Source organism: Nomascus leucogenys, chromosome 20 (assembly GCF_006542625.1).
Source record: "Nomascus leucogenys isolate Asia chromosome 20, Asia_NLE_v1, whole genome shotgun sequence".
Classification (NCBI taxonomy): domain Eukaryota; kingdom Metazoa; phylum Chordata; class Mammalia; order Primates; family Hylobatidae; genus Nomascus; species Nomascus leucogenys.
Window position 1 is genome coordinate 14,356,781 of NC_044400.1, and position 16,950 is coordinate 14,373,730.

Consider the following 16,950-nt stretch of genomic DNA (forward strand, 5'->3'; position numbering starts at 1 on the left):
TCAATGGATCTTTTTAAATCTAACAAAAATATGCCATAGTTGTGTGAAATACAAATGCTAAAATTTAAGCAGAAGCATTCAAAAGACTATAACCACAAGATAAAATGGAGAAATCATTAAAAAAAAAACACAGAAAAATATTCCAGCTCCAGATGTATTTTAAAACATCAAATAGCCTAGCATGAGCGACGCACAAGATGGGTGATTTCTGCATTTCCAACTGAGGTACAAGGTTCATCTCACTGGGGCTTATTGGACAGTGGGTGCAGGACAGTGGGTACCGCCCAACGACCGTGAGCTGAAGCAGGGTAAAGCATCACCTCACCCAGGAAGTGCAAGGGTCAGGGAATTCCCATTCCTAGCCAAGGGAAGCTGTGACAGATGACACCTGGAAAATCGGGTCACTACCACCCTAATACTGCACTTTTCCAATGGTCTTAGCAAACGGCACACCAGGAGATTATATCTTACGCCTGGCTCGGAGGGTCCCACACATGGAGCCTCGCTCATTGCTAGCACAGCAGCCTGAGATTGAACTGCAAGGTGGCAGCAAGGCTGGGGGAGGTGTGCCCATCATTGCTGAGGCTTGAGTAGGTAAACAAAGCACTGGGAAGCTTGAACTGGGTGGAGCCCACTGCACCTCAAAGAGGCCTGCCTGCCTCTGTAGACTCTGCCTCTGGGGGCAGGGCATAGCCAAACAAAAGGCAGCAGAAACCTCTGCAGACTTAAATGTCCCTGTCTGACAGCTTCGAAGAGAGTAGTGGCTTTCCCAGCACGGAGTTTGAGATCTGAGAACAGACAGACTGCTTCCTCAAGTGGGTCCCTGACTCCCAAGTAGCCTAACTGGGAGGGAACCCCCCGTAGGGGCAGACTGACACCTCACACGGCCGGGTACCCCTCTGAGACAAAGCTTCCAGAGGAACGATCAGGCAGCAATATTTGCTGTTCAGCAATATTCGCTGTTCTGCAGCATCTGGTGCTGATATCCAGGCAAACAGCGTTTGGAGTGGACCTCCAGCAAACTCCAACAGACCTGTAGCCGAGGGTCCTGACTGTTAAAAGGAAAACTAACAAACAGAAAGGACATCCACACCAAAACCCCATCTGTATGTCACCATCATCAAAGACCAAAGGTAGATAAAACCACAAAGATTGGGAAAAAAACAGAGCAGAAAAGTGGAAAATTCTAAAATTCAGAGTGCCTCCCCCTGTCCAAAGGAACGCAGATCCTTGCCAGCAATGGAACAAAGCTGGATGGAGAATAACTTTGACGAGTTGAGAGATGAAGGCTTCAGACAATCAAACTTCTCAGAGCCAAAGGAGGAAGTTCAAACCCAACACAAAGGAGTTAAAACCTTGAAAAAAGATTAGATGAATGGCTAACTAGAATAGCCAGTGTAGTTAAGTCCTTAAAAGACCTCATGGAGCTGAAAACCATGGCACAAGAACTACGTGATGAATGCACAAGCTTCAGTAGCTGATTCGATCAACTGGAAGAAAGGATATCAGTGATTGAAGATCAAACGAATGAAATGAAGCAAGAAGAGAAGTTTAGAGAAACAAGAGTAAAAAGAAATAAACAAAGCCTCCAAGAAATATGGGACTATGTGAAAAGACCCAATCTATGTCTGATTGGAGTACCTGAAAGTGACACGGAGAATGGAACCAAGTTGGAAAACACTCTTCAGGATATTATCCAGGAGAACTTCCCCAATCTAGCAAGGCAGGCCAACATTCAAATTCAGGAAATACAGAGAATGCCACAAAGATACTCCTTGAGGAGAGCAGCTCCAAGCCACATAACTGTCAGATTCACCAAAGCTGAAATGAAGCAAAAAATGCTAAGGGCAGCCAGAGAGAAAGGTCGGGTTACCCACAAAGGGAAGCCCATCAGACTAACAGCAGATCTCTCGGCAGAAACTCTACAAGCCAGAAGAGAGTGGGGGCCCATATTCAACATTCTTAAAGAAAAGAATTTTCAACCCAGAATTTCATATCCAGCCAAACTAAGCTTCCTAAGTGAAGGAGAAATAAAATACTTTACAGACAAGCAAATGCTGAGAGATTTTGTCACCACCAGGCCTGCCCTATAAGAGCTCCTGAAGGAAGCACTAAACATGGAAAGGAATGACCGGTACCAGCCACTGCAAAAGCATGCCAAATTGTAAAGACCATCGAGGCTAGGAAGAAACTGCAACAACTAATGAGCAAAATAACCAGCTAACATCATAATGACAGGATCAAATTCACACATAACAATATTAACCTTAAATGTAAATGGGCTAAATGCTCCAATTAAAAGACACAGACTGGCAAATTGGATAAAGAGTCAAGACCCATCAGTGTGCTGTATTCAGGAAACCCATCTCATGTGCAGAGACACACATAGGCTCAAAATAAAGGGATGGAGGAAGATCTACCAAGCAAATGGAAAACAAAAAAAGGCAGGGGTTGTAATCCCAGTCTTTGATAAACAGACTTTAAACCAACAAAGATCAGTAGAGACAAAGAAGGCCATTACATAATGGTAAAGGGATCAATTCAACAAGAAGAGCTAACTATCCTAAATATATATGCACCCAATACAGGAGCACCCACATTCATAAAGCAAGTCCTGAGTGACCTACAAAGGGACTTAAACTCCCACACAATAATAATGGGAGACTTTAACACCCCACTGTCAGCATTAGACAGATCAACGAGACAGAAATTTAAATAGGATATCCAGGACTTGAACTCAGCTCTGCACCAAGCAGACCTAATAGACATCTACAGAACTCTCCACCCCAAATCAACAGAATATGCATTCTTCTCAGCACCACATCCCACTTATTCCAAAACTGACCACATAGTTGGAAATAAAGCACTCCTCAGCAAATGCAAAAGAACAGAAATTATAACAAACTGTCTCTCAGACAACAGTGCAATCAAACTAGAACTAAGGATTAAGAAACTCACTCAAAACCACTCAACTACATGGAAACTGAACAATCTGCTCCTGAATGACTACTGGGTACTTAACAAAATGAAGGCAGAAATAAAGATGTTCTTTGAAAGCAACGAGAACAAAGACACAACATACCAGAATCTCTGGGACACATTTAAAGCAGTGTGTAGAGGGAAATTTATAGCACTAAATGCCCACAAGAGAAAGCAGGAAAGATCTAAAATTGACACCCTAACATCACAATTAAAAGAACTAGAGAAGCAAGAGCAAACACATTCAAAACCTAGCAGAAGGCAAGAAATAACTAAGATCAGAGCAGAACTGAAGAACATAGAGGCACAAAAAGCCCTTCAAAAAATCAATGAATCCAGGAGCTCGTTTTTTGAAAAGATCAACAAAATTGATAGACCGCTAACAAGACTATTAAAGAAGAAGAGAGAGAAGAATCAAATAGATGCAATAAAAGATAGAAGCGATATCACCACAGATCCCACAGAAATACAAACTACTATCAGAGAATACTATAAATACCTCTTTGCAAATAAACTAGAAAATCTAGAAGAAGTGGATAAATTTCTAGACACATACACCCTGCCAAGACTAAACCAGGAAGAAGTTGAATCTCTGAATAGACCAATAACAGGCTCTGAAATTGAGGCAATAATTAATAGCCTACCAACCAAAAAAAGTCCAAGACCAGACAGATTCACAGCCGAATTCTACCAGAGGTACAAGGAGGAGCTGGTATCATTCTTTCTGAAACTATTCCAACCAAGAGAAAAAGAGGGAGTCTTCCCTAACTCATTTTATGAGGCCAGCATCATCCTGATACCAAAGCCTGGCAGAGACACAACAACAAAAAAGAGAATTTTAGACCAGTATCCCTGATGCACATCGATGCAAAAATCCTCAATAAAATACTGGCAAACCAAATCCAGCAACACATCAAAGAGCTTATCCAGCATGATCAAGTGGGCTTCATCCCTGAGATGCAAGGCTGGTTCAACATATGCAAATCGATAAACGTAATCCACCATATAAACGGAACCAAAAACAAAAACCACATGATTATCTCAATAGATGCAGAAAAGGCCTTCAACAAAATTCAACAGCCCTTCATACTAAAAACTCTCAATAAACTAGGTATTGATGGGACATATCTCAAAATAATAAGACCTTTTTATGACAAACCCACAGCCAATATCATAATGAATGGGTAAAAACTGGAAGCATTCCCTTTGAAAACGGGCACAAGACAGGGATGTCCTCTCGCACCACTCCTATTCAACATAGTGTTGGAAGTTTTGGCCAGGGCAATCAGGCAGGAGAAAGAAATAAAGGGTATTCAATTAGGAAAAGAGGAAGTCGAATTGTCCCTTTTTGCAGATGACATGATTATATATCTACAAAACCCCATCATCGCAGCCCAAAATCTCCTTAAGCTGATAAACAACTTCAGCAAAGTCTCAGGATACAAAATCAATGTGTAAAAATCACAAGCATTCTTATACAGCAATAACAGACAAACAGAGAGCCAAATCATGAGTGAACTCCCATTCACAGCTGCTTGCTTCAAAGAGAATTAAATACCCAAGAATCCAACTTACAAGGGATGTGAAGGACCTCTTCAAGAACTACAAACCACTGCTCAACAAAATAAAAGAGGACACAAACAAACGGAAGAACATTCCATGCTCATGGATAGGAAGAATCAGTATCGTGAAAATGGCCATACTACCCAAGGTAATTTATAGATTCAATGCCATCCCCATCAAGCTACCAATGACTTTCTTCACAGAATTGGAAAAAACTACTTTAAAGTTCATATGGAACCAAAAAAGGGCCCGCATCGCCAAGACAATCCTAAGCCAAAAGAACAAAGCTGGAGGCATCACACTACCTGACTTCAAACTATACTACGAGGCTACAGTAATCAAAACAGCATGGTACTGGCACCAAAACAGAGATATAGACCAATGGAACAGAACAGAGCCCTCAGAAGTAATACCACACATCTACAACCATCTGATTTTGACAAACCTGACAAAAACAAGAAATGGGGAAAGGATTCCCTATTTAATAAATGGTGCTGGGGAAACTGTCTAGCCATATGCAGAAAGCTGAAACTGGATCCCTTCCTTACACCTTATACAAAAATTAATTCTAGATGGATTAAAGACTTAAATTTTATGCCTAAAACCATAAAAACCCTAGAGGAAAACCTAGGCAATACCATTCAGGACATAGGCATGGGCAAAGACTTCATGTCTAAAACACCAAAAGGAATGGCAACAAAAGCCAAAACTGACAAATGGGATCTAATTACACTAAAGAGCTTCTGCACAGCAAAAGAAACTACCATCAGAGTGAATAGGTAACCTACAGAATGGGAGAAAATTTTTGCAATCTACTCATCTGACAAAGGGCTAATATCCAGAATCTACAAAAAGCTTAAACAAGTTTACAAGAAAAAAAAACAACTCCATCAAAAAGTGGGTGAAGGATATGAACAGACACTTCTCAACAGAAGACATTTATCCAGCCAACAGACACGTGAAAAAATGCTCATCATCACTAGCCATCAGAGAAATGCAAATCAAAACCACAATGAGATACCATCTCACACCAGTTAGAATGGCAATCATTAAAAAGTCAGGAAACAACAGGTGCTGGAGAGGATGCAGAGAAATAGCAACACTTTTGCACTGTTGGTGGGACTGTAAACTAGTTCAACCATTGTGGAAGACAGTGTAGCAATTCCTCAAGGATCTAGAACTAGAAATACCATTTGACCCAGCCATCCCATTACTGGGTATATACCCAGGAGATATACCTAATATAAATGACGAGTTAATGGGTGCAGCACACCAACATGGCACATGTATACATATGTAACAAACTTGCACATTGTGCACCTGTACCCTAGAACTTAAAGTATAATAATAAAAGTCAAATAACTATTTCCAACATTTAACAAAACTAGTTTAAAGAATATAGAATGTTGAAACTTAACAAATTATTTTAAAATTAGCATACTAGTAATGCCAAATATGCTAATGGGAAGAATAAGAGAGACAGAGATGACAGAGAGAACATCCTGAACCAAGTAAGAAAATGATAAACTAAATAGAAGTTAATTAATTAATTTATTTTTATTTTTTGAGAAGGAGTATTCCTCTGTCAGCCAGCTGCAGTGCAGTGGCACCGTCTTGGCTCACTGCAACCTCCTGCAATCTGTGCCTCCTCCCAGGCTCAAGCAAAAATCCTCATGCCTCAGCCTCCCGAGTAGCTGGGATTACAGGTGCCCACCAACACATCTGGCTAATTTTTGTTTGTTTTTACTATCTTGGCCAGGCTTATCTCAACTCCTGACCTCAAGTGATCCACCTGCCTTGGCCTCCCAAAATGCTGGGATTACAGGTATGAGCCACCATGCCCAGCAGATTTTATTAACATTATTTTTTATTTTTATATTATTTTTTGAAACAGAGTCTCTCTCTGTTGCCCAGGCTGGAGTGTGGAGTGCAATGATGCGATCTTGGCTCACTGCAGCCTCCGCGTCCTGCATTCAAGTGATTTCTCCTGCCTCAGCCTCCTGTGTCTCCTGCCTCAGCCTCGGGAGAACCTGGGATTACAGGCATGCACCACCACACTGGGCTAATTTTTGTATTTTTAATAGAGATGGGGTTTTGCCATGTTGGGAAGGCTGGTCTCAAGCTCCGGACCTCAGGTGATCTGCCCGCCTTGGCCTCCCAAAGTGCTGGGATTATAAGCATGAGCCACTGCACCTGGCCTATAATTTAAATTAAAGTTTAAGAATTAACGTATCTTTCAAAACTAGAAGCTCTGCTTTATCATATTTATAAAAGACAAATTCTAAAAATAATATCAGCAATAATAAAAAGCATTTAATAGAACTGAGTAATCATTTTTGAACACATACATACATCGATATGTTGTATATATATATATTTAAAAAGAAATTCACAGAAAAAAATTAAATATAAATACACAATGAGTATTTGCTTAACAACAGCTCAAACATATTATATCACCTGATTAAAGCCAGGTGATATAATTTGGATATTTATCCCCACCCAAATCTCACGTTGAATTGTAATCCCCAATGTTGAAGGTGGCACCTAGTGGGAGATATTTGGATCATGAGGGTGGATTCCTTATGAATGGCTTGGGCCATCCCCTTGGTGATAAGGGACCTCTTGCTCTGAGTTCACACAAGATCTGGACATTTAAAAGTGTGTGGCACCTCCCCCAATATTCCCCTTCTGCCTTGCTCCTGCTGTAGCTATGTGACGTGCCTGCTCTCATTTCTCTAAAGTAAAAGCTTCCTGAGGCCTTCCCAGAAACCATGCTTCCTGTACAGCTTGCAGGACTGTGAGCCAATTAAACCTCTTTCTTATAAATTACCCAATCTCAGGTATTTCTTTACATTAACATGAGAACAGTCTAATATACCAGGAAAAGATAAAAATGATTTTTGATTTTTAGCACTATTTAGAAAGTTGTTCCTAATAAAGTGTGTATGTCTAGGAAAGATGATGTGAATATCAAGAAAGGATAGGTAAAAGTCATTATTGTATATTATACGCGTGTACGTCAGGAAAACCTAAGACTATGAACTAATTTTTTTAAAAACTACTAGTAGAATTAATAATAAAATTAAGAAAACACAGTTGAATGCAAGCTATTCCTGTAATACCAATATAACCATTTGTTTCTTTAGACATTAGCACTAACCAATTAGATACACAGATGGAAGAAAATACCCCATTAATAATAGTGATGAAAAAAATCTCAATTCACATGATAGTAAATGTAACTGGGTACAGCAAAAATATAAATAAAACTCTCGTGAACATTTTTAAAAAATACCTAGAAAATGGAATCCAGAAACTAGGTGGTATAGGAATATCATTTGAAATTCAATAGAACTTGTGTCAACATATACAAAAATAAATATGTTTATGTGTTTTGAAACAATTAAAATATTAGAAAGATATCTTTATACTGTAAACCTGGGATTTTTTTAAGCAAGAAAGAAACTTAGTATCATAAAAACTAAACACTTTTGTATGACAAGATACCACAAATTGTGTTAAAATTTAATTGATAGGAAATTTTGGTTAAATATGGAAGACTACACAAAACTCTTTCCAGGAATACCACTAAAATGATATTAAAATGATTAAAATGAGAGTGAAGTCATTTGTTTACAAAGGTGTACAAACAACAATAATAACATAAGGACCTAATAGTAATAAAATTTAAGAAGCTAGAAAACTTATCTTATAACTGACAGCCGACTTGAAAGTACTGAATTCCAAATTAGCAATGGATAAATTGGAACTTGATTTGGACTCTATAGCCTCAAAAGACTAGGAATTTGAGCATCAAGTAAATCTGAAAAAGGAATTAAAAGTAGTGTTCAAAACTAGAGAACTAATCGAAAGTGCGTATATCAATAATTAACCCGTCTATATTAGGGTTCTCCAGAGATACAGAATCAATAGTGTGTGTGTGTGTGTGTGTGTGTGTGTATTCACGTGCATATTAATTTAGGAATTGGCTCACATGATTATGGAGCTTGACAAGTCCCAAGATCTGCAGTCTGCAAGCTGGAGACCCAAGAGAGTCAATGGTGTGGTTCCAGTCCAAAGGGCCTGCTGGCTTTATACCCAAGAAGGGCCAATGTTTTGGTTTGAGTACAATAGCAGGAAAAAAACTAATGTCTCAGTGCAAGGCAATCAGGCAAAAGGAATTTCCTCTCACTCATGGGAATGTCAGCCTTTTTGTTCTACTTGGGCCTTTAACTGTTTGGATGGAACTTCATTATTTGGGAAAAGTAAAGCAGAAAATCTCTACACTGGGCACAATTAAGCATGGTGCTACCATTTTGAAAATAAAGTGATTAAGGGAAACACTGCTCATGTACTGGTACTGAGACCCTCTAGGATATGTTTTCTATTTTGTCCTCAGAATACTGTCAACCAGGATCATATGATCCAGATAATATTCTCTTAAAACTGCAACCATTCTAAGATTTGAGATAATTTGACCTATTACTTCTTCAAACATTTTTCTGTCCACTCCCTACTTTTCTTCCAGGGCTCTAATTATGCAAATGTTAAATGACTTGCCATTGTTCTACAGATCACTTAGCCTCTATTCATTTCTTTTCCACTCTTTTTTTCTTTCTGTGCTTAGTAGCTATGTCTTCAAGTGAAAACACCTGTATAGCCAGAACAGAGCTCATGAAATAAAATGTTACCTTGTAAAAAAGAAACAAACAAATAAAATATTACCAAAACCACCTAGGTCCCTATCATGTCCCCCCTCTAGCCAATAACCACTCCTAGACATCGTGATTGTAACACTGCTGAATGCTTGGCGGGGGGTGTCTTCCATTCGAATGTGTTGAAGTATGTTTTATCAGGCAGTAATGTTACCTGTGGATCAGCTTGGTCTTTCTGTGGTTTGCCTTTAAATTTCATTAGGGAAATTTCGGAGTAGACTTTAAGGTTAATTTAGCCCTCCTGCTAAGGCAAAACCCTTGTTAGGTCATTAATAAATGGTCTCAGAGCTTAAAGAGGTATCTCTGTTCATACTACATGAAACTGAAATGTCTCCTAGACCTGTGTGAGCTTTAGAATATGTACATCTTGTAGATTCTCAGAAGTCATTCTTTGTCTGAACTTGGGGAGTTTCACTCCATGAATGTCCAAATTAGTAGTTAGCTAAGAACTCCAGGAGGCCCCATATAGATATCTAGATTATTTTATTTGCCTAGCTCTTTTCTTTTCAGTATTTTGTGTCTCAAATTTCAACTTCCTGTACCTCTCCGACTCTGGTTGCTGGATCCTCACCATGGTCTCCTTGGAATCTCATTCCTTTCATCACCATTCACAAAGTGCCTCTAGCCAGAAAGCCATGGTGATTGTAAGGCTCACTTCATTTGATTTTCTTCCCTGAATCACCATAGTCCCATGCTACTCATCCAACGTATCAGAACTGTTGGTTGACATATTTTGCCCTTTATAACACTGTTTACTATGGAGCATAAATCCAGTCCAAAGAAATCCAATCATATTCCATCACGGTTAAACGTGAAAATTCTCTTCTCTCTCCAATTCTCTTTGAATCGCCTTACAATCATGCTAGTTTAATGACTAATCAGTTAATTAACTTTTGACACTTTGTATGAGAGTCACGTTTGCAATATTTTGAAAATTATACTTTTACAAGGTATAGAATTATACTTTTACAAGTTATAGAAAAGTGTTGTTAGGCGTAGTTGTTGTCATTAATCATTCTCTCTTAGGAATATATATAGAAGTATTTATGGGTGAAATAATATAAAATTTGGGATATACCTTAGTCTGCTAGCAAGAAAGGGAAAGAGAAGCGGGGGAAGAAGAGATAAATGAAATAAGGTATGTCATATATAGATAACTATTGAAGCAGGATGATCAATGTATAGGGCCCATCATACTGTTTTTTATAACTGAGGATTTCATGAACTAGAGATAGAGATAGAAATGGAGATAGAAGGCTGGGCACGGTGGCTCACGCTTGTAATCCCAGCACTTTGGGAGGCCGAGGCGGGTGGATCACGAGGTCAGGAGATCGAGACCACGGTGAAACCCCGTCTCTACTAAAAATACAAAAAATTAGCCGGGCGTGGTGGCGGGCGCCTGTAGTCCCAGCTACTCGGAGAGGTTGAGGCAGGAGAATGGCGTGAACCCGGGAGGCGGAGCTTGCAGTGAGCCAAGATCGCGCCACTGCACTCCAGCCTAGGTGACAGAGCAAGACTCCGTCTCAAGAAAAAAAAAAAAAAAAGAAATGGAGATAGAGTGGAACGTGTTGGGGCAAAGGGAGAGACAGAGGGAAATTGAGGGCAAGGGAAGCCTTATTTTGTACTCCAAATTGATGATATTGAGAATCAAAGAAATCAGACTGTATAAGAAAGAATGATGACAAGCATATTACATATCAAAAACTTGAGGAGCCTAAAGACTGCTTCTATTAGATTGTCATTCACTGCTCCAATGCATGAAATGAGGCACCCTTCTTGCAGTGCCTCATATGGTTCTGGAAATAAAAGTGGCTCTAAGTGATATTACATCTCACTGCACACAGGGGTAAAATACTCTGCAAGCCCCTGAGTAATGAATTATTGTCATCTGACAAGGGCCAATATCAATTTAGCACATGCAACCAGAATTTACAGTCCAGATTATAGAAAATTATCATCATTCTCATCCTCTGGCTTTCAGCTGTGAATCAAAGAAAAAAACTAGGTAGTATGAGGGTCGTGATCATTACGCACCTCCTCCAGAGACAAATACAGGTTGCCATCTGCGTGATAAAGACTGTTAGGTGAGGTTGAGGAAGTGCTTAGAGCTGAGCTCTAGTACTAAACATTGGGATAAATTGCTTCCCTAAAACATAATTTACACAGGTGATGCTAAGGTGCTGAAAATACTGAGTCATCAGGAATAAAATGTCATTGCTCACAGCCTTTCCCCAAAATAACACTGGAGCACTATTAAAAAAAAGGGGGGGGGTGTTTTTCTTAACCTCAAATGCTTAATTATAGATCACTTATCAGAAAACCAGCATGCATTTCTCTTTCTCTTTTAAAGCGGGGCATTTGCCTGAAGAAATAATAGCAGTTTCTGCATTGACTTTCACTAGTATCTCCTGCACACATAAAGAGTTACAGAAAAGAATAAAGCACAGAAATAAGGTGAATTTTAAAAACACAATATTCAGACTGTGATAGAATCCAGATTCCATTGCACTTAAGCCCTATGTAGTTTCTTTGCAAAGTCTTCCTTTGTGATCCTTTTTCACAGATTGTTCTGGTGATAATTCAAAGATTTGGGTCACTTTTTGATCATGGAGTTTCCTTGGGACCACTGTTTAATGAGCTTCTAATTCCCACTATCTGAAGGGATGCTTGGCTACAGTTCTGGCCAACCCCTGATACATTCAGCTAGAGGTGAATCAAAGTTCAAACAGGTTTGCTAAATCTAAGTCATCTTTCTGGAGTGGGTTTGCAAAGTCTTGCTTCTGCAAAATATACAACAGTTTGGAAATTCACTTCCAATACCCTTGTCCTATCAATATCAGTGTTTAGGAAATTCCTTTACCAAGACTCCAAGAATAGATATAAATAGAAAATCTGTGTTACTCAATGGAAAATTTCTGTAAGGATTGGTAGCATAAATGAAGGCAACCCAATATTCTTTCAGATACATAAGTGGCTAATCAATTTCAAATGTTCCAAGACATTTGCATCCAGAAATTTATGAACTTCTCTTGAAGAATACATGATTCTATGAATAATCCTCAGCATAATTCTGAAGTATGTAGGATCAGGACAAAAACTGGAAAAAATTAGTTAGGTAAAAGAGAACATTGGGTGGTAAGTAATGAACTATGAAATGTCTATATATTTGTATGTGTATGCATGTACTTATATACATGTATAAACATGTATACACACACATACCTTTAAAGAGTAAATATTAAGAAGGTTATTGTATGCACAATTACATAATTTTCCTTTCATAGTAAAGCATTCTAGAAAAGTAAGCATGTTAAAGTAAAAAAAAATTACATATGTGTGTTATGGGAATAAGAAAAATCATGAACATAAAGGAAACAGTTTTTCATTTTCTTCAAATTCCTCCTTGAATTGTATTTGTTTTTGCTTGATCCATTTGTGGTTTTCCCAATGCAGTTTTAAAAAAATGGTCCCAATACAATTTTTAATGGCTTTGTCTTATTTGTTCTTCTGTATGGTTTGCAATTGGCAGTTACTGTCAGGTCAGTAACCCATTCATTCAAAGTTATCTTTGTGATGCGTTATTTTTAAGGATTATTATTAAATTAGATATGTCATGTTTCAGTAATGGAGGTGACATTTTATTTATTTATTTTTCTTTTTTTCATTATTATTATACTTTAAGTTTTAGGGTACATGTGCACAACGTGCAGGTTTGTTACATATGTATCCATGTGCCATGTTGGTGTGCTGCACCCATTAACTCCTCATTTAGCATTAGGTATATCTCCTAATGCTGTCCCTCCCCCCTCCCCCCACCCCACAACAGTTCCTGGATTGTGATGTTCCCCTTCCTGTGTCCATGTGTTCTCATTGTTCAATTCCCACCTATGAGTGAGAACATGCAGTGTGGTTTTTTGTCCTTGCAAATAACTTCTTTTGTGTAGGGGAAGGGATCTTTCCTGTATAGCTTAAAAAATATACTGCCCCCTGTCTGGGATTTCCCAACCACATGGCAAACACGGTAATTGGGAGGGGGCTTTGTGATGGTTCTTCTTCATCACACTTCTGTGTTAGGTAATACCTTATGAAATTTATTTTATACATATTATATCTAATTTTTTAAACAATCTGAAAAAAATAGCTATTATTGTCCTCACTTCCCAGTAAGAAACCTGTAACTCAGATGTTTAAATAACTTGCTGCAACCATACTTAAACACACGTCCAGCTTATTTATGTGTTTGTCTCTAAAGAAGTACCTTTGGAGGAGAAAATACCCAACAAATAGTGAATTTGTCCCAATGTCATATGTCACACTGCAGAGTACCAAAGGAGAATTTGGTAAAATAATGGCAAATATTAAAGATCCTTAAATCAGCTCATGGTCTACAGAACCCTTATAAAATAACTGTTTCCTTTTTCTGATAAAATGCACATTGAAGTGCTAATTAAATTATAGGCACAGTGATTTAGTTTGCTGCCTTTGCTATAATCATTCTCATTATCATTGTCCAATACTGATTGGGATTGTCCTATGATGTTGGGACATTATGCTAAGATCTTGCAACTTAACTACAGTTATGCAATATATCTAGATTTAGGGAAAATAATCAGGTATGAGCCCTAATTACCATTTCTTCACTTTGAAGTTTACATTTACATGGGACAGTACAGCATAGCATCTGAGAAAGAAAAAGGCCATTGCGGTCAGACAGACCTGAGTGGCCATGGACAAGTGTTATATCATCACAGCGCAATATTGTTATAAAACTTAGAGTTACATGTAGCTTTCAGTATAATGTTGGTTATATAAGATATACTCAATAAAATTCTGTATTGTCATTGTCATAGCTTCTATCATTATGTAACTTAGAAGGTACATAAGCAGGTAAAGGAACAACCTTCTCATTTCATGCTGAGAAGTGAGTAACTATGTTGACTTTTTGACACATGAAAGGACGTTAAAATATTTTCTCTACCTCCAATTTCTAAACACTCCAAAAATTAAATAATTATGTTTTGAAAAAGAAGCCTTGAAAAAACAAAAGCCCCAAAGAAGCAAACACAGAATGCTAAACCTTCACAACTTTGTGTAAAACGTTCTTACAATAAAAATTTTAGCCCAGTGGCCAGATACCTTAAGAGGGCAATGTTTTCATTGTAAAGTGATTAGAGCTTAATGGAGTCTTCTGTGAGTAAATTAGAAAAACAAAAGTGAAGAAGATCATGACCTTACATTTAATTAAACTTCTTCAGGCTGCTAATTCTTCTGTAGGTTGATTAATAAAGAGTGGTACTAGCACCCTTTCTAAAATATAAACATAGTACTCATCATGGACTAATCATACAGATAGATAAAACAGCTTCCCTTCTTCTTAAAATAAATATTGCATTTTAAACAAAGAAAAGTATTGAGTCTAAATCTACCTTAATTTTTCCAAGATAACTGGGCCAAGAATATAAGAGCAAAATCTCTGGCTTCATCAACAGAATAATGTTCATTCTGAGCTCATCACTTATTAAGTACAAAACTTTGTGCAAACCACTTAACCTTTCTACACATCAGTTTCTAAGCTGAACAATGAACTAGTAATACTATCAACCTAATAGGATTAGTACAAGTACTAAAGGGAATAGTTCCTACATGTGCCTTGCACAAAATAAATGGTCAATACATTTTAGCTTCCATTATATTCAGGTTACACACAAAATAAATGACTTAGCAGTACAAATATCCCACTTCTACAAGTTATTCTTAGTAGTTTCTCTTCATGTCAATACTATATTGCTCTAAAAACAACTCAACAAATAAAAATAACAACAGAGCTAAATCTCTTTCAGGAACAGAATTATACAAATATCAAAGATAAGGACTCAATATTTAACAAGGAATCAATAATTTGAAGCTCTAAACATATGATATTAACTGATTTTAAAGATATTTTCCATTTCCATACAGAGATTTCCAGTCTTTCCACAAATTGTCAGTATGACAATTGAGTTCAAAGTATCGTAATTTTCCTTTCTAATGTTTGAACTCATATAATTTGTTCCTAATCCTCACTTTCATTTTTTTCAGTGTTTACTTTGAAATATGAGTATAAAATATAAGAATTTATCTCCTGGGAATAGTAAGTTGAAATATGCTCCTTGAATAATATTTATTTTGCCATACTCCTGTTGTGCTTCCAATTTTTTAAAACTTTAAAAGAAAAAAAATAAAGGTAAATGCTTTAGTTTTTTTTTTTTTTAAAGGTATTTTTGTTAGCTTTGGAAGAAGTAGAAACATGGCAAAAGAATGCCTCATCTTCAGGAAAACAGCAAAAGGCAAAAACAGATCTCACTAACAGAAGCTAAATTGCACAGTGGAGTTGAGCTCCTAAGATATAATTGATTCTGCCAGGATAAAGATGGAACAGGACCAAGATATTATAATGAGAATCATTTTGTTACTAAAGAAGACTCCTTTCACAATGGGTGCACAGTTGAATCCTAGTGTGATCATTATAGGCTCATTTTCCTTGTTCATGTTCCTGTGATAAAGGCCCTGGAAGAAGCACTGGCATTTTAAATTGCTCAGTCTTGCTTGCAGACTTTTTTTTTCTTTTTTTCTTTCTTTGGATTTCTCAAAAAGAAAAAGATTATTTTCCCATGTTACTAGAAGAATGCTTTGGAGACCAGCACTGTGAATGCACAGAGAACAACAGTGAAGGCAACAATAGATTATCAGAGCATTGACAAAGAAAGAGAAATTACCTGTGGACATTGGCTCCAAAGTCCCCACTCAGACATGACACACTCATTGGGACACATAAGAGAACAGGACTGGGTTTCCGGGGGAATTTCATCCTGGTTGCACAGGTTGCTATCCACTGCTCCACCTTCACCATCCACAGTATTCACACACCTGTAAAGCAAGGTCAAAAGATAGCTTGATTATTTAAAACAGTGGAGAGTATATTTAAAATAGTTATGATGTATCATAGTAACTGACGATAGTTAAATATAACATAAGACCAGCACGGAAACCAAGGGGAACAAAACTTTCCTACTTTAGTCAGTCAGGCTTTGTGAGCATTAACTCAGTACAGAACCCTTTATTCATCAGGGCAAGGGAGAACAATGGAAAGACTAGAGGCAATGGTTGACCTTGGACTAAAGGCAATGGTTGACCTTGAAGAACTTTATATTTCAAGAGACCTACAATACATTTACTCAGGTCCAGCACTGAGTGAATATTCTTTTTATTGTAATGAATCTTGAAGGCTCTCCTTCTCTGAATAAATCCATCACTTTGTGATAGCTAGAACCTTCCTACTTCCTGTGGCTTTCTTAAACCTTTCCCAAACTTCTATCTGATACCATGTAAAATTTCCTAAACTTTATCCCACCCATTTTTAAAGTCATGGCAAAGTAATATGAAAAATAACTGAACAGGTATTCTTTCAGGTAACTTCTGCATTTCAGTAAAGAATTTTTCAAATCAAAAAACAAAGGGCAATGAGCAACTATTTTCATGCAGCAATTAATCACACAGCACAGATGTATGCATCATGGGTACTTGGCCTACTCTGTGTCAGGTTTTGAGATAAGTACTGGCAATAATGAGATAATCACACTATTGTTAAGATGATGAAGATTCAATCAAATTAAAACCAAAGTGTTATACCACTATATGCTTGCCAAAATGG

The 16,950-nt window shown here is 37.7% G+C and overlaps 1 protein-coding gene across 1 annotated transcript in view; it reads right to left on the reverse strand.

Annotated features, from left to right (window-relative positions):
• Positions 1–16,950, reverse strand: part of THSD7B (thrombospondin type 1 domain containing 7B) — a 904,397-nt gene that overhangs the window by 94,270 nt on the left and 793,177 nt on the right. The window contains exon 17 of the mRNA XM_030801337.1: positions 16,016–16,166. Coding sequence (XP_030657197.1) covers positions 16,016–16,166 — 151 coding nt within the window. The remainder of the gene's footprint in view (positions 1–16,015; positions 16,167–16,950) is intronic.